At 40.5% G+C, this 19,262-nt stretch overlaps 1 protein-coding gene across 1 annotated transcript in view; it reads right to left on the bottom strand.

Moving 5' to 3' along the window:
• The window catches only part of egfra (epidermal growth factor receptor a (erythroblastic leukemia viral (v-erb-b) oncogene homolog, avian)), a 44,730-nt gene extending 27,590 nt beyond the window's left edge, over positions 1-17,140 (bottom strand). The window contains exon 1 of the mRNA XM_004542875.5: positions 16,870-17,140. Coding sequence (XP_004542932.1) covers positions 16,870-16,984 — 115 coding nt within the window. The 5' untranslated portion in view covers positions 16,985-17,140. The remainder of the gene's footprint in view (positions 1-16,869) is intronic.
• Between the last annotated feature and the right edge of the window lie 2,122 nt (positions 17,141-19,262).

Below are 19,262 nucleotides of genomic sequence, written 5' to 3'. Positions count from 1 at the left end.
TAAATTAGTCAAATGCGCTCCTCTTGAGATTTCAAGTCAATGTTCGAGTAGGCAAACTAGTAATCCTGGAAATTGGGCTGGAGAGAATTGAGACTGAATGTCTGTAAAGCATAAATATGAGCTGCAACATCCAGCATTGAAAAATGAAGTCAAGGCAAAAGTGCCAAAAACTGCAATTCCTCCCTTTATAACTAATTCCTGTCTCTATAAAAACTATACTGGTGCTAGTTTTTATGACTCACCTGTCAGCTTAAAGCTGTCAAAGAAAAATGTGTGTGTGTTGCTGGAGGCCGCTAGCAGTTGCTAGGTGAAGATATACATGTGCTGCACCAAAGGCCTTGCTGCGACCGCTTTGCATTCAATCTCATAGCGTGGTAACAAAACTGTGAAATCACAAACACCGTTTCCCTTGCACCTTTTGAAATAGGTTAGCTGTAGCGGTAAAATGTGTAAGTTTTACTGTGAAGGCGAACGTCTCAGGTTTTGGATTGTGTCATACTTTTTCAAGTTCCACTAAGGCTCAATGACTAGTTCGCATGAGCAGATTCCTTGAAAACTACAGGCAACCTGCTAACAACCAAAGCAATCACAAGGAGGCTTTTCCTGCAACACCATCAACCTCCAGCTACCATTAGCCAACCATTCGGGGAATACACATTTTTCATTAGCAGCCGGTGGTTGCTGATCGGTTTCTAGGCCTGTATGACTGAGGACTCAAAGGAATGGGTCAACGTTTTGGCGAATGCACATTTGTTTTCTGATGTAGGGGTTACATTAGAACATCAACACTCTCTATCCTGGTAAATAATGTTTGCTGAGCTCCAAATCTTGCACTTTTCCTTTAAAAATCTTTAAAATGACACATGAACTAAAGGGTAGGGCTGTGCGATATGACCAAAATCTTATATCCCGATATAAAACATCTATCGTCCCGATAACGATATAAATCACAAAAAATTTAATATTTTCTGTAAATTCTGTGAATCTCGGGCAGCTCGACTTGCGTGAAGTGTTTCCAGCTGGGCGTCGTGTAGCTGGAGTCGAGTGTTTTAACCGATGCACGATACTATACATTTTTAGACATAAGTTGTAACGGCCGCCGTTTTCTTTGTGAGTATTTATTACACCGCGTGCTGCGGGGAAAAGCCTGTTCTAACGTTTGAGTCTAAGGTTTATTTTTTAGCACCTGACGGCTCTTTTTTGCTTTTCATCTGTAAACACTCTGCATACTTTTTCACGTGATTCCGTTTATTTTGAAAAGTCTCAACAGGATCTTGAGCTTTATTGTGAAAGGTTTATGTGGAAAATAAACAAGCGGACATGCGATGGTTTTACCGTCGTTGTTGCTAAGACAACCCATAAAAACAGGCACTTGTCCGTCGGTAGTGTGGTTATATTAAATATAAGAGAAAGAGAGAACTTTAAGAAATTAATATAGCCACTACAGTGACCATCAAAACGATGAAAAAAAATATTGCCGTAAAATTTTGCGACACCACGAAACAAACGATAGCCTAAAATGAAACCATGTTTTCTACAGTCAATGAATGAAACGATAGACGTTTTTATATCGTCATCCGATACGACTAAAGGGCTGTCGTATGTTTGTGTTAGCATAAATATTCTTAGATTATATTCGTAGACTGATGTATATAATGTAAACCTTTTCTTTGATGGTTGGCAAAATCATAATTATTTATTGAGAAAATGGGTACAAATTGCAACGGGCCACAACACCACAGTCAAAGCAGACAATATAGTGTAAACATTTGAGAGACATTAACCAAACAAGATGAGATCGAATGTACAATCTTACTCACTAAACCCAGACAAGAAAAGAAAAAGTCAGTTGCACAAATTTACATTTGAGGTCTTATTTGCATGTTTGGATGAAACTTAGCCCCCCCCCCCCCCTTTTAAGGCAATAACGAGTCCTCACGAAAGTAAACCAAACTTCCCTGATATCCCTCTAATGGTTTCCTCCAACAAAGTGAGCCGCCATCTACAAAATTAAATCATAATGCTTTATACCTTTCTGCAGACAACAGAAATGGTCTTGCCGCTTTCTCTTCCTCTCACTCACTACCTGCGATTCAATTATGCTCTGTCCAGAGTCTCATAATTACATTACCTGAAAACGTATACATGATTAAAGGGAGGTAACGATGCTAAGTGACAGGACTCTCTCAAGTCAACAGCATTACGGTAAAATATCTTGCACAATTCAATCTCCAGTGTATCCGCCACTTTTATAACAAATCGATGCCAAGATTAATTCACCTATTTAGAAGTACATGTGTATTGTAAGAGGATAGTGATGGGAAGAGAAGAAGAAACCATCTGCTTTAGTTGGCTTCGGTTTCAAGTTGACGATTACTGGTGTTGTGGTTATTTTAGTTCCTGAACCTTCAGATTTAAGGGAATTATAAATTTCCCAAAGGCAAGTAAGTTAATGATGCAAAAAAAAAAAATTCAAAGAAGTACATTCAAGCTCCCTTTTCCCTCGCTTATGTTTTCTGATTGGCTGAGATTGAGAAGGCACTACAAGTGGTCATATGTGCATTCAGTGGTGTTCATTCATATAAACATACTTTGTAGTTAGGATATCAGGAATTTTTAAGTCCTGCTTTTTTTTGCTGAGGGGAAATGCACTCTTCCTTTGCGTGGGAGTCATATCAATCCCTAAGAGAAAACATCTTCGGGCCTCAGAAAAGAAAAAGGGGTCAGTGTGGACTCAGAGGATACCCTCCCCTCCACACACACACATGGAGACACTCTCCCTCCCTATCCCCAATGAATGCAAAAACACAAGGCCCTCTGACATCTCAGGAAGTTGCTCTTGCATGGGGTTAGCTGGCTACCCCGCAACACTGAACCAGATGGTTGTTAACAGTCGTCTTTAGGGAGAGGAGGACACGAAGAATGATTTAAACTGAACTTCATGTACTATTTGAGAATAAGAAGTGACTGAAAGGAAATGACAGGGGGGAAAAAAACTGAAACCAAAAAGAACAAAAAAAATGTCAGGACTGGTTTGTGGTTTAGCCAACAGAGAAGTAAATGTGGGACACCCGGCTGTGGGGTCAAACTGTGGAAAGAGGGTGTAAAGCTGAACACTTGACGTATGGCCGTGGATGACCTTTCCCTAAAGACCAACAAAGGGGACAAAACATAGGGGTGGACAGCTGTAGAAGACCAGCAAATGGAGGGTCTTACTCAATACATCACATGTCCTCATAACAGTTCAGTCCCAGTGACTGCATTTGTTGGCCCCACTGCAGATGGAGCGCAGTCAGTGAAGTTTAGCTGTTAAAAGCTCAGCAAAGTGACCAAATAAAGACCAAAAAGGCTCGTGTTTACTCTCTGCTCCTGATGATTCCTCTCTACCAGTCACTGAGACACTCCAGATACCTGTGGCTGGACCCATCATAATGTTTACTCTCCACCTCAGTGTGAGGAAACTGTGGATTTAGGTTCTGCACAAACACAGGAAAAAAGTATGTATACTCACTGCTGCATACTGTGATCAGCATTTTCAAGACCTTAAGGCAGTACACAGTGCTGGAAAGGCTACATTAATGGGATAATCAACTGACCTTTGGGAGAAAGCAGTGAGCTCGATTTATAAACGAAAAAAAAAAACTACTACTTTTCCTTAATTTAGGCAACAATAATCAATATTTAATATTAACAACAGGTCAGCTCACAGTGTGTGAAAGGACAAACCTCGACAAAGAAATAACACCTGATTATGAAGTTACCTTGAGCTCCACGAAACTCTTTCAGCTCATTGTTTTGGTTTCTCATCCAACAGCTTTACCGTTTTGGTCCAGCAGTTTAGGTTATTGCACAATAATTCCACTGCGCCAAACATGATTTTGCTTAGAAGTTAATAGAAACCAAAACAGAATGAAAGGGACAGTGGATGCCAAAGTTTTGTTTGCCTAGTTGCTTGGAAAAAGAAAATCCTTAAAAAGCTTTGTTTGCTATCTACTGCTTGTGTTTGTTAAATACTCATCGTGTGATTATATGTGTCATTTTTGTGTTTATAGCCTGCTGTGTTGCTGTTGAATGAAATGATGTGTTTTGGGGGGCACCATGGGCAGAAGTCTCAGACAAAGAGAATGAGAAACTAGAGAAACAAAAGCAACTGTTTGCTGGAGGCAAGAGAGAGAAAAAAGTGTGTTGGTTTTCTTTAACTTTCAGTGAACAAAGTTCACCCAATCCTTAAAAAATAAATATGTTACTGTATGTGCCTATTGACTTACAAGGGGCCTAACTCACTGACTTTCATCCTAGTTATTGTTTGAGCTTCTCCTGTGAATAATCAACATTTCTCTTCATAGTTAACAGAAGAGATAAACCTTCAGAAGGAAATTTGTGGGAAGAAAGTCGATTTTTCCGGAGTGAACTAAACAAAACTGTGCTCCTTCTACTCCAGAGCTGAAACACTTCCTGTATAAATGATGAGTATAAAAGAACAGCTGAAATAATTGAGGAATAATTTTAATTAGGCGAGTCTCCTTCATAGCCTGTTGGAAAGTCCATTAGTGCTCAGTAAAGGCACCCATCAGCTCCACTGCTGTAACTCAAAACTCACCACTTCATCCCCATTTACATTCCAATAATGCACCCACCATTCCCCTGAAATGCTCCGACATTTAACCCACTTCCTCTTTAACATCCAGACATTCTCCCTATTGAAGACCGTTCTGGCCAAGACAACTCCCAGCCCCCCGACTTTTTCTCCTTCTCTTTCTCCTTCCCTGTTAAAACCATACTACTCTTCAATCCCACAGGAAGCTGGAGAGGAAGACTGAGCGAGTGGGCGTCCAACCCCCCCCCCCCCCCCCCCCCCCCAAAAAAAAATCCTCCTTTCCAACAATCATCATTGAGCCATGCCTGGAAAAGAAGAAATGAGGGTGAGTGAGAGCGAGAAAGAAAACCAACAACCACTAGCAAAAGTAGCCCACACACTTCACACATCGTTCCAGCAAGACAAAGCAGATGTGGATCGGGAAATCCCTGTTGGTTTAAGCATTCCCAGCCCAGTTCAACTGCCCCCAGGTTGGAGCACCTCAACACAGAGGACAGACAGATAACTCTCATCGACTGAAGTCCTCAGTTCATCCAAACAAAAGAGATAAACGCTCTTCGAGACACCCTTTCTGCTTAAGGACTTCTTATTTTTAGCCCGATAGCTGACAGGCTCATTTCTGTGTAGCTCTAGCCACTGCTTCACAGCGCTGCCTGCCAACAACTCTGTTAGAGCCTTAGTCATGTCTCCAGCAATTCTGCCCCACTGGAGTCTTCACAGAGTGACCCCATAAAAGGAATATTCTGTAAAAGCCCTGGGGTTTGTGTTAGTAAGCCTTGCTCTGTGGCTCATCCCTTACTCACAAATTCAGCCTGCGCTTTACACATCAGCAGGCCCCAAGTCCACCGATGAGTAGTTTCTTCCTCATCCACATTGGCAGAGGGCAAGTGTCAGGGACAAACGGAGCTCAGGGAATAAGTTTGTACAGCTGAGGAACTCTCATAATTTTTCAGCGCTGTGAAAGGGTATTTAGTTGCGTGTTGTGTTGTACTTGCCAAAAGCATGACCGATTTAATTTGCACAGAAATGCTTTACAGTTGAGCTACGTCTTCCTGGTGACACACAGCTAAAAATGCTTGAGATGCTATGGTGGGCCGCTGCCAAGCACATGAATCCAGGGAGTGCTCTGTTAAAACCTTTGGAGTATTTTCATCTCCACAATAGAAGCATGAATAGCAGGGACTGACAGAAAGTGTTGGTAGTTTTTCATCGAACACCTCTCTCCAAAGCCCACAGCTCAGTTTTCTTCCATTGTTAACGTGCGGGGCGTTCTCCTTTTCCTGACAAAAAAAGCACATCACACATGCAGCTCCAAAACAATGTCCAAAGCTTGCTTGCTTAAGTTGATTATGACTGAGGAGGCCACCCCCTCACTAGAGACAGAGAAGGGCGTTTGCACAACCTCAGGCCTGGCTGCGTTGCGTCAGTCATCAAAGGCATGAGACTTGGCAGACTAGACTCTTTTCTCGCTATCAGCTACACTGCTGAACACAAGGACCACGGCTCGGATGCACAGTGTATAAAACACACACTACAAATTCTAATGACTACACCAGAGGATGGACGATAAGTGTGCACGCCGGGATAAAAACAAAAAAACAAAACAAAAAAAACTTTCCAACATTAAACCTGCAGAGATAGAAGAAGAAAAAAATAGGCAACCATCTTCAAGCCTTCCCCTATGGCCGCATGCCTGTCTTCGAACAGACAGGCATGCGGCCTAAGCATGTCTTTTATACTGGCTAAAAATAAGTTAAAACTCAGTTCTGACTATGCACAAGCCTAAATCCCCACTCTCCCAGGTAGATTTCCTTTAAAATAAACAAATAAAATTAGGGAAATTTGCTTGAGTGCAAATTTCTAGAGCAGGCATAGATAAATTGACATATCTGAAAGCTCAAGAGCGGCTACTAAATGGACCTTGAGGTTAAACTGACTTAACCTTTAAGCGAGAAGGTCTCTCAAGTGGCGGAAAAAGGAAATCTGAATGTCTCATCTACCATAATCAAAAGCCTCAGTCTAGTTCCTCAGTGAACCTTGTAGTAACCGTGATTTAAACACAGCTCAGCAGATGTAAAGATGCTTCCAACTCCAAACACAGAATCCCATTTCAGATTTGTCACTTTCTTTTTCAAATTGACCAGCAGTTGCCAAACATTTATTACTTTGATCATTTTATAGCTCAGAAGCATAAGGAATCAGTGGATTAAACAGTAACCAACGTGGACAAAAAAGGAAGAAAGAAAGACAGCAAAGACGGCTTTCTAACATCAATATTGTCAGTGACTCGAGTGTTTAAAAGGAATCAAATTTAGTCGCCTGCTTACGTGTCCTCTGACCTGAAAACCCAATTTGGTTTTAAGTATTTTTAATCTTGTGTAAATCTTGGTGACTGATAATAAGAATAATACTAAAACAAGTGGATTGATATGACAAAAAAATAATAATCTCAGACTCCTGCCTAATCAGCTCAGGAAGAGGTTGTTGATGAAGTGGATACAGTGACAGTTCAGCGGGCTAATCCTACTTCCTGGCACTGGTCCAGGTTTGCACTCTCCAGGGCATATCAGCCCTACCCATCCTCCACCCAGCTGAAGTGGTTTGTTATGAAAATGAAAATGGAGGTGTATATATTGACCATTTATCAGTAATGCTTTAAGAGTGATACGATTTGTGGGTATATAAAATATGTGAGCTTGACTAATGGTTTAGTGGGAAGTCTCGCAATGACAGGGTTGGGTTCAATCTTTTTTTATTGAAGGAAACGCTGCCAGTGAAGGAGTGCTTGTTTTTTTTTTTTTTTACAAGCCTCTGGCTTCAATTATGAAAACATGCAGTAATGAAGATGTTCCGCTCAAAGTCCCACCAGGAAATTAATTCTGAGCTCAACGAAACATTGGTGTTGTGAAACCTACCAGGCAATTAGAAAAGGTACCTCACGAGGGGCGTTGAGTATATTACATTTTAGTGCTGCTGGAGTAAAACAAATCAAGGATCAACTCTGTAGAAGTCACTGCCACAGCTACAATATCATGAACAACGCTGTCAGCTCATCTATAAATGGCTGCGATGAAACACGTTTTACGATGGTGATGAAATCGGCGAGAGGTGATGCTGGCTTCTAAAATGCTGGAACCAAAGCAAGAGAAGAGCTGATCTTCTTTTCCTCCTCTAACACACCCTGCCACAAAACTGCCAACAGTGTTATAACTGCTCGTAACTGAGGCAGAGGTTTATCATAAGGAAGGACGGTTATTCACTTGTCAGAATTGTACTTTACTTGCTATCAGGAGATAACCTGGTGGTAATCACAGAGCTCTTTCTGTTTTGGAGACAAACCTGTAGGCATAAACATAAGCCTCATTTCTTTATGTTTTGCTTCCAATGAGATGTCTTTACTTGTAGTTTTTTAAAGTGATTTTAGAAATACATAATTTGTTCTTTCAACAAATCTCCCAAAAAATGCCAACAATAGCGCAGTTTGAGTTTGATAAGCATAAAAATAGTCTTTTAGCACCAACAGGTTGAATCCCAATGAGCTATTAGCTGAGAACTTGGCATATCTCAGCATGGTCAGCAGTGTGTCCTGAAAAGAATGTGAAGAAACTGGACAAGGACTAAACGATAAGTCCTAATGCATTTGGTGTCCAGCGGTTCTTCTTTTGATATGAATGACTGGCTGAAATTTGTGGTGCAGTAGTCCCTCGTTTATCACAGGAGTTACGTTCTAAAAATAACCCGTGAAAGGTGAAAACTGCGAAGTAGTCAGCTTTATTTTTTACAATTATATATATAGATGTTTTAAGGCTATAAAACCCCTCACTGCACACTTTATACACTTTTGTTAGACAGGCATGAACATTGTCACACTTTTCTCTCTTGTTTAAACACTCTCAAAGTTCGACCTTCGTAGAAAAATAAGTCCAGTATTATAGAATGAAACCAAAGATCAAACCCTGTTTTCTGGTTCAGAACATGGGAATGGAGCAGCTGTGAGAGAATTCAACATTAATGAATCAATGGTATGGAAGTGATAGAAGCAAGAAGAATAAGTTGAGTAAAGTTTGACTTATCTGAATGTTTTGTTTCGCTTAATGCGCCTTATAATCTGTAAAATACAGTAACTTCTACCTTCCTTTAGCATGTCCAGAAGTCCAACTTTTTGAGTGATGGTTAGCATCTTCTTCTGCCTTTTGGGTGCTACCACAGGTGCGTTCAACGGTGCAAACGTTTCGTCATCATTGTTGTGTTTGTTGTGGAGAAAACTTACAAACATACAGTACAGCACTTCAGAGTCACCCTGCCAGCAATCAAAGATTTACGTAAATTTGACAAGCTGAACGCATTCTGTACTGTACAGGAGACACGGCACGAGATTGATTGACAATTGTCTACAGCCAATCAGGACGCAGAACACAATGCGCTGTAAAAAAAAAAAAAGAAAAAGAAAAAAGCATGCAAAATTGCACACAAAAAAATCTGCGAAACAGCGAGGCCACGAAACGTGAACCGCGTTATGGCGAGGGACCACTGTATTAGACTATTGGATGTGCTGCTTTACAATCTATTACATTCAGTTATATCAGTAGACCTGTCCCAGCTTTATTTGTATAGGAATCTGAATGATTAGCTGTACTGATCATTAACACAGTTAAAACAATACTTAAATATCAGTGTTTTAGCACTGTAATATGTAACACTGTGTGCCTTAGTGGAGCTTTTCATTTCCAAAAAAACTCTTATATCGAACTTGGATTTGCTGCCCTGATTCAATATCAGCTCAACTGATTCCGCTATTCACGCAGCAGCCTCATGAATTTGAGCTAATAGGCATGCCTTTCTTCTCCCTGTTGACACAGGGTTGTAAAGTCATGTCCACATGACAAGATAAGGTCAAAGAAGACGACAAAGACTTGAATAAGGAACCCTTTGTCCAGACTTGGGGTTTCTGAGGCTGATGTATTCATGTTTCCTTTTCTTTGTGTGCGTTTCTCAGTCAAGCGCGCACTCCTATTAGCTTATTTAGAAGGCAGCCACAAACAGACTATGAATGTTGTTTCATTTCGAGCTTTAAAATTTGCTTTAGGAAAGAATCCTTCCTGTTAGGGAAGCTCACCACAGTTGGCACCCAGTAAGCTCAGATCAATCTTCAATGACAGGAAAAGGAGGTCTAGACTGGAATAAAAGAAATAAGTTAAGAGATTCTGAATGTCTGTAGATGTGAGCATAGCACATGACCACACAATTTTCCTGTGTACATAGAGTTTAAACTAAATTCATGAAGTCAACAAGCCTATTTTATCTTAATGCCGAAGTGTAAGCCGAGCTGAACGACAGAGAAAAGGTAAAAACATCACTGAACCTGTTTTTCTTTTCCACACTGAACACACAGTACATGCCAAATTCTTTGGACAAAACAAGACAAATCCCTTTTGTTTTCTATTTGACTAGAAATTACTCAACAGCACTACCTTTTCAATCTATAAAAGGGAGTCGTCTTGTCTTGTCTGTCTTGATTGACATGACATGCAAACTTTTAATGGAGCATATAATGCCTTAATAACAGAAGAAACACTCTTTTTCATAGATAATAAAAACTACGGACCAGACAAGCCTGATCAGAACTCCTTTGAAAGGCATCAGGATTTATGTTTGCAAAAAATTAAGCTGATAAAGTTTGATGTTCACTCTCAAGCCAAGCTTTACACAGTCAGCTGCATGAAGTCAATTTAAATCAGTTGAAGCAGAACAATTTTACATCAGTATCTGTCAGCACTGTTAGGAGTGAACATGGAAAAAACAAATCTTTTGAGCAAAAAAATGGACCAAAGCCAATGCACGCCACTAAAAAAAAAATAGCATAATGCTTCTGGTTAAATGCTCTTGGGGACCTCTAACATCCTTTTGTAATCAGGAAGAGAAGCAGGAAAGCCCCTCTCTTTACACTGCAAAGTGGTGAACAATTAAACATCCTGGACCTTTAATGCAATAGTTTTTGACAAACGCTGGGACTCATATACATAACCTGGACTAATTAACCATATTGTGTCACAAGGTCCAAACCTCTAACACAGTCTCACATTAGTGAATCACGCTCAGACCGCACAGGAAGAGCCTAAATGCTATTAGGGAAGCAAGTTTCTGAGATCGGCCACCACCCCTCACAAACAATGCTTTCTTCTGAAATATTCTGAGATGGACATTTATTTGTGAAGCTATTGTTCTCGTCCCTGTAGGGGATTCCTCTTCTAGCCGGGATGCAGTTTGAAGCATCGCGCCTCATAATGACGTGGAGGTCAACAGAGGTGACGACACACCTGCAGGAGGTCTGCAGGATAATGCTGAGAGACTCTCATCTGCAATTTGGATGCTACACTGAAGCGGCAGCAAACTAAAAAAAGAAGACGAGGCCTCTTTGATGAACAATTAAACGAGGACACGGATAACAAAGTCAAAGATCGCACTCCATCCTTCTGATGTTTGTTTGCGTATCCCGACTTTCCTGCTTGTCTCTGCTGCTGCAATTCTTCCTTTGATCTGTGCACAACCCCTGTCCGTCCCATTGACATCTCAATGACATGCACATCTATAGAGCTCCACACTGAATACAAATACAGCAACCTATTTCTTTCTAAAGAAAAACGTGTTTCAGAACAGGCTATGCAGTGTGGCAGAACCATGGCTTTCATTCAGGCTAAAAGCCTGCAGGATGGAAATATGTTCAGCGCCCACTTTCCAGCTAAAGTCAGCTTACTGTTTCAGCAGTTTCACTGCAGCTTAACCCAAGTTTCATATTTACACATGAGGCACTCCTAGAAAAACACTGATTATCAACACACTGTGAATTTCTAGTACATTATGAATCAGATGTGAGCTGCTGTATGGCATGTTTACCAAAGATAAAGACATTTTTCAGCCAAACAAGGGCTTGAAGCATTACTCCAAAAGGAAAAAGAATGAAATCAGACAAAAGTGTGACAATCCCACAACGCCCCTTTCCCCCCCCTACCTCAGCAAAGCATTCTTTAAGACATACAAATGCAGTCATAATAAAACTATTGGAGCTTTGGCCTCCTTTCCCTTTTGACACGACACTGCACTTGATGAGATGACAGATAGCAGAAAGCCTTTTTTTCCAGCTCAACTCTGGGTCTCTTTCCACTGAATACTCCATGCACAACCAGCGGATCATGGAAAGGCCATAAAGTGCTGCGGATGGCTTTGCTACCATGAGTAACCCAATAAGTAACCCACATATCTAGCCCCTTACTCCATGCTGGTTTCTCGTTAATGTATATAAACTACAGAATGGGTAGCATCTTTAGTTGTTGCAGTAAAAACACTGGCTTACTGACTGAGAAAACAAAGTTTTTAAAGACTGCAATCCACGCCACTTGAGGCTGACTCCAAAAGCCAGACAATCCCCATTGCCACTATAAACACATATCTCAATATGAACATTAATCTGCAGCAATGGTTGCAGTTCTTTTTGTTTTGTTTTTTTTAGTATTCTAGCTGTTTGGTTTCAATCTGTCCTCCTTTTGTAGTCTGAATTCTTTTGACCAGTCATGTTTGAGCAAGCCTCAGTTGCCTTGAGGTAAACAGTCTGTATGGTAAGGAGGGATGGCATTTGCATAAATGCTGTGAATATCCATTGGTTACTGTCTATAAACTATCGAGTCTTCAATGAACAAGATTCTGTTTGTGGTGTTGGAGGCTTTTGGAGCATTTAATGGATAATATTGCCTAAAGTCTACACGCTACACCCCAGAAAGCTAATTCTGCTCATCTGGAGAAATGTTTCATCACTCATCGAAGAAACTTCTTTAGGCTTTCAAGGATTTCTGGGTTTATGCTTCATGGTAGTGGAACCGAATGCATAACATTTACAGAAGTGCAATACTACTTGACTTGTAGGTCGACACAATAGATTTTATTGTCTTTTCAGAAAAAAAAATGAGCTAAAAAGAACAAAAGCTGCTTCACTTCTAGGCTTCCTCTTGATGACATGGATGTCTAGCCTCGGGTGCGTCTGCTACACAGCACAGATCTCAGTTGCTCGACAAAAGTATCAGTGCTGCCAGATCCCCTGCTTTCTACAGAGGCACTATTGTCACAGGGTGAAACCGAAATCCTGCACCTCTGCAGCAGTCTATGCTGCTCAGACCTGGTGCAGTTCATCAAAGCAAGCAGAGAAGGCGGAAGAAGGACGAAGAAATTATATTCCTGCTCCCATGGCCCAAACATTAAGGAAAAAAAAAAAACAACATGATTTCTGACAATGACTGCAGCAGATGTAAATCTGGGAAGGTCATCAGCGGACCTGCAAGAGATAGCAGCAGCCACAGCAGTACTTGGATCACTCAGAACACTAAAATGCATGCAAGATGTTCTAGGATTACACAAGATCATAAACTATATTTCACTACTAACATTCATCCAATCCTAGAAAAGAAATGGGTTTCTTAAAGTGATGAAAAAAGAAAAGAAAAAAAAACAGATGACTTATGGGGGAAGCTGGCTTGTTACACAGGGAAAAGCACTTACTCAGGATGCACTGCAGGACTGAAATGTTGTCATGAGTCAGCTTAACTTTTGCAGGTGTGCAAGCAGATGTAAATGCAGTGATTGAGGCAGACTTCCTCCTATCTTTCTATCGCTTTCTGTCAAGAACTTGATTAACTTGGGGGGGAAGCATATTGATATAAGCGGGTTACATTGTGTCAAAAGCAAGCGAGGGAGCCTCGATTTGGGATTAAGGATTTAGCTCTTGACATGCTCCTGTGATTAGTTTCATCTTTCACTGGTTAACTCATGTGTCAGTTAGAGTGGCTCTTAGGAAGGTTTTACTGCATATTTCCGGCTTGGCATCATTCTACAAAAAAAGTAGAAGTGCTTAGAAATTTTTGAGTGTACAATAAAAAAAATATATAATCATCGCCTTTGCAGTACAAAGCCAGTCACAAACAGTCACAAAGGAGTAATCATTCTAAAACCATTTAGCGAATGTGAAATAAATCATCCGTTATTACTTGCGGTCGGCTGCTGGGCGAAGCTGTGGGCATTACTCGCAATAACAAACTAATTATGCCAGTGTAAGGAACGAGGAGCTTTTCCATTTTGCAGCAGGAACACAAGAGTGACAGGCGGGCGTCCTGACGGAAAAGCTTCTGCATTATCAAATCTCAAATTCATTTCCAAAAGCCTTAATGGCCTGTCAGTAGCACCCCTAGAAACAGGTGGGCTAAATGGGTGAGCAAAGTGGAGAAATGTAATAAGCTAAATCATCACAGATGGCAACTTTGGCTGATTTAAATGCTTCTTTGGATTACCGGAGCTATGCCTCCAAAGTAAATATCAGAATCAGAATCAGAATCAGAAAGGGTTTTATTGCCAAATGTTGAGCGGGTTTACAACATTAGGAAATTGCAAACATATTGTTATAAATATGAAGTTATGATTATAATAAATACAAAGTTACATCTGTAATGCTTCTTGAATCTTGCCAGCGACCACAAGTTTGATCTCAACTGTAACGCTCCTAAATCTGATGTAACAGAACTGAAGCACGGCAGTTCTGCATGTATTTTAGCTCTACCAGGTGGCCTCTTCAGTGAAACCTTTAAAAAAAAAATGCCGCTGATTGTGTTTCCATGACAGAAACTCAGTTCCAGCACAGAGACCTCTAGGGTGAAATAGGTCACATGATCTGTAAACTTAGATAAAAATAAAAAATTAAAAAACAGGAGTTCAAACACAGAACAATATGCAAAAAAGTTTCCATGATCGCAACCAATTTCAAATTGTTCTAAACTTACATTTTCCTTTCTTTCTTTTTTTGCTTCTTCTAAGTGTAAACCACTGGCCAGATGTTCATTTGCTTCCCAGCAACACAAACACATTTTAATAGGTCAAACAGACACTGCTTAGTTAGACTGACTAGTCAAGCATCCCTGGAAAATGTGCATCTGCTGGTCTTGTTTTTTAAAGTCCAAAGACTACACTCTCCTTGATGTCCTAAGAAAACGACCCTACTTTTTTCTAAAGCTTAAGCTGGAGTGGCATGGTGATGACCATCACTTTACAACAAAAAAGGCATTGGATCAAATCTACCAAACATCTGGGGCATTTACTGGGGAGTTTGTCCTGTGTGGGTACTCCCACAGTCCAAAGACATGAATGCTAGGTTAATTGGTGATTCTAAATTGCCCATAGGTGAAAATATGTCTTTGTCTGTCCAGGATGTACCCCACCTCTTGCCCTGTGACAGCCAGTATAGTTTTCAGAACAAGTGTGACCTTGGAGAAGAAAATGTATGAATATGACATCTCCACAAATATCACAATAAAAATATTGAGAAGGTGTGCCCGTAAAAATGTAAAACATCAGGAAAAGTAATTAAATACTAGAAGGCGTAACACACCCGCGCCCCCATTACTACCATAGTAATATCATGTATATCCAGTCCTACAGTAAGTAGACTGGTATCAGCATGTCTTTACACATACACATGTAAATCTCCCCAAGACAAGACTATAATCCAAGCACTAAACAGCTCAAGTTTTCAAGTGTTCATCATGTAATTATTAATAAACTCACTCCATATTTGGTTTCTTCTCAAGTTACTGGATAAACCTGCAGCACAGCGATGGCACGACCCCCCCTAGTAACTAGTATTTGGACTTTTGATTCCAAAGGAGCGTCATGGAGATTTATTTGCCATCTTGTTCAAATCAATTTGACTGCTCTGGACACTGTGTGCTAGTTAAAACACAGCGTGGCACATAGAAACATCTGTCTCAGCCCCTGGCCAAAAACACACGAATCAACAACAACAACTTGAACTGTCAAAAACATATGTTGCAGCTCACACTTCACTGGAAATTCAAATGGGATCAGTTGTAAAAAAAAAAAAAAAAAAAAACTAACAAAAAGAAGTGTAATTAAACCTAATAGTACTGCACAGCGTATCTGTCATCACAGCTGCTCATCACTAATCTTCTCTTGTCTTAATAAAATTCCAAAATCCTTATTTACTGTGGGAGACTTGCTGCTGCATGAAATGTCCAGTTTGTTTAGAAGCCCAGAAATATTTAGGGACTCTGTCTTTTTGGCTCGCAAACACTTTTGATTTGTTATGGTTCTCTTCAAAGCGGCACTGGTCTCCACTCGTGGAACCAGACAGGAGAGATGGGGCTTGCACGTGGGCCGGTGGCACTATGAGTACACGCTTATCCGCTTAAAAAGGGGAACAACACTGTAATGAGTAATGATACATGATTCACGAGAATAGGAAGTTAAATCCATTAGGGATTAAAGTAATATGTTTGGTCACGTTCTCTCCTAACATCTCCCCTCTGTGGGTCCTGAGTAACTCAAACCAACAAGGAGTAAATAACATATATATATATATATATAATTTGTAAGTTTTTGAAAGTAGGCTAACAACTAATGTACTACTGATTTTTCAAATAACTCAAGGATACTGAAAATAGCGGGAGAAAAGTAAAGGAACAGTCATAACACTGCTATCTTTAAAAATAATAAGACTACTTTGACCTTATTTTCAGGGCCAAAAGAACACTTAAACAAAACCCAACTTCATATCGTTTGCGCAAGTCGACTAAGGAGAATGTTCGAGCTGATCTAGGATCAGATGTTTATCACGTCTGAAGATGCTTAAAATACTAACAAACAAATGTGACCGCTGGTGTGAGATCTGGTCTGTGAGAAAGGATAAGAAATCCACATTTATGAAGTGTACTTCAGCATATGCCAGTAAGAGTTTTGTCACAAAACGGAGTATGGAAAGCTCACACAGTGCTCGCACATTTCATAAACAGACGAGATTAAAAGGCAGAAATTTCCCAAATCCACATCCGTTGCCTGCCTGCATGATCCTCAGAGTGGTGCAGATTTTCTCGGTACGGTCAGTGCCAGATTTTTTTTGGTGGGGAAAGATTTGAACAATTGACTAAAAGGAAAAATCACTTTTTTTCTCGTTTCTTTCTTTCTTTAAAAAAAATAAAAAATAAAATCGGTGTGTTCGTTTTCAGTGACTAACCTCTTCTGAGCCCCTCTGTAGCTTTAACCAGGTTACAGCCGGAGCAGCGAGACTGTGAGAAACTTTCTCCACCCTCCTATTCTGGATCAAGTTTCTCTGCGGCTTCGTGACCGGCCCGAGATTTCTCTGTGATTTTAAGTTAACGCTGACAGAGAAGAAAGTGAAAGCCTGCTTACCATTAAGACCCAACTACGTACACCTCACATACCTTTATTTTGCGCCAGACCGCAGAAGCTCAGCCAAAGCAGAGACGTGAGACTGATCCACTTGAGAAAACGGGCTGCCATCGTGTTATTTTGAAGCTCCCGGTGAGAAGGTGTCATTCCATGCCAACAAGCCGAGATATTCCGCTTTCCCAAAACTTAAAAACGTCGCCTTTTCCCTCTCTCTCTCTGCTCGTTGAGTAAAAAAGACTTTTCCTTCTGTGGGCAACTCAAACTTTGACAGCTCCTCCTCCTCCTCGCAGATATCTTCACCAGTCCCAGCTCAGGCAGCGACTGAGGACAAACTACTGGCTTGATCTGACGTCACCACGAGGTAGGACAGATGCGCCTCTCGCGCAGGTACACGCCGGATGTACAAAGAACTGCACAAACCAAACAGGAAAAAACGAAAAAAAAGGGGGAAAGAAAGGCAGTGTTTTCGGAAAATGGACTGCACTGTAGAAAAGTGGCCATAATGTGAGCTACAGCGTGCATTAAAACATGTACAAATAAAAAAAAGCTGAATAAACTTCCTTGAGCAAACAAAGGCAATAACAGTAGCTCAGTAGCTGCAGAACAGAAACACCGGCTTTTATGGTCTGTTTTCTTAGTTTGGTGAAGAAAAAGACAAACAAGCAAAAGAGGAAGATGTCCCTCATAAAGTCATTGACAACCTGAAAGAGCCTCGCCGATATTCGATGAATGGAATATCAGCTGTTTTCTTTCATCAGTACATTTTAATTTCTATTTTTGAAATTTGTCATAAATACGAAAATAAATAAATAAATAAGCAAAAGGAAAAAAAAAATCCTCGTTAATTTTGTGCCAAAAATGATTGTATTTAAATTGTGGTAAATGAGTTGTGGACCATATTTAGCCAGAGCATAGAAGGTGCAATCAGTTTTTTTGTTTGTTTGTTTGTTTGTTTGAAAGTGACTTTTATATATCCTTTATTTATCTGGGTAAATAAAAGTGTAATTGACATTAAAAATGTCTTCATCAACAGATGAGACCAGTGGAAATTGAAGCAAATAACACATCAGAGTCATGAAGACACTTGGAAAACAGGCTATTTCTTTATTTTATATATGTCTCCCTAAAAAATCTTCTTGACTATGGTCAGCATTTGCCATTACACATAGAAAATAGAAACACTGCTTTTTGGCACAAAACAGTTACACCGCGTTGGACCGCATTTGCCTTCATAACCACCTTAATTGTTTGTAGCATAGATTCAGCAATCCGCTGGAAACATTCCCCAAAGATTTTTGTCCATATTAAGCATGACACAATCGCTGCAGATTTGTCGGCTGCATATCCGAAGTTCCTGTTCCATCACATTCCAAAAGTCCTCTATTGGACTGGAATCTGGTAACTGGAGGCTGTATAAGTACAGAGGACATATTGTTATGTTCAAGCAATCAGTTTGAGAAAATCTGAGCTGTCTGATGGTTGTAAGAAGCCATAATAAGATGGACATGGTCAGCAACGATCCTCAGGTAGGCTGTGGCTTTTGAAGGATGCTCAGTTCAATTCAAAATCCTGCTCCTCACATACAAGGTCTTAAATAATCAGGCCCCATCTTATCTTAATGACCTTGTAGTACCATATCACCCTATTAGAGCACTTCGCTCTCGCTCTGCAGGCCTACTTGTTGTTCCTAGAGTATTTAAAAGTAGAATGGGAGGGAGAGCCTTCAGTTTTCAGGCCCCTCTTCTGTGGAACCAGCTTCCAGTTTGGATTCGGGAGACAGACACTATCTCTACTTTTAAAATTAGGTTTATAACTTTCCTTTTTGCTAAAGCATATAGTTAGGGCTGGACCAGGTGACCCTGAATCCTCCCTTAGTTATGCTGCAATAGACGTAGGCTGCTGGGAGATTCCCATGATGCATTGAGTTTTTCCTTTCCAGTCACCTTTCTCACTCACTATGTGTTAAGAGACCCCTCTGCATTGAATCGCACCTGTTATTAATTTCTGTCTCTCTTCACAGCATGTCTTTATCCTGTTTTCCTTCTCTCACCCCAACCAGTCGCAGCAGATGGCCCCGCCCCTCCCTGAGCCTGGTTCTGCCGGAGGGTTCTTCCTGTTAAAAGGGAGTTTTTCCTTCCCACTGTCACCAAAGTGCTTGCTCATAAGGGGTCATATGATTGTTGGGTTTTTCTCTGTATCTATTATTGTACGATCTACTGTACAATATGAAGCGCATTGAGGCGACTGTTGTTGTGATTTGGTGCTATATAAATAAAATTGAATTGAATTCAGTTGTGATGAGCCTCAGTTTCTTGTTCTTTACTGACAGGTATGACACGTTGTGGTCTTCTGCTGCTGTGTTGTGCATTCAGAGATGCTCTTCTGCACACTTTGGTTGTAATAAGTGTTCATTTCAATTTTTCCT

This window comes from Maylandia zebra, linkage group LG18 (assembly GCF_041146795.1).
Source record: "Maylandia zebra isolate NMK-2024a linkage group LG18, Mzebra_GT3a, whole genome shotgun sequence".
Lineage (NCBI taxonomy): Eukaryota > Metazoa > Chordata > Actinopteri > Cichliformes > Cichlidae > Maylandia > Maylandia zebra.
Note: the sequence above shows the minus strand (reverse complement) of the source record. Positions and strands in the feature narration are given on the sequence as shown.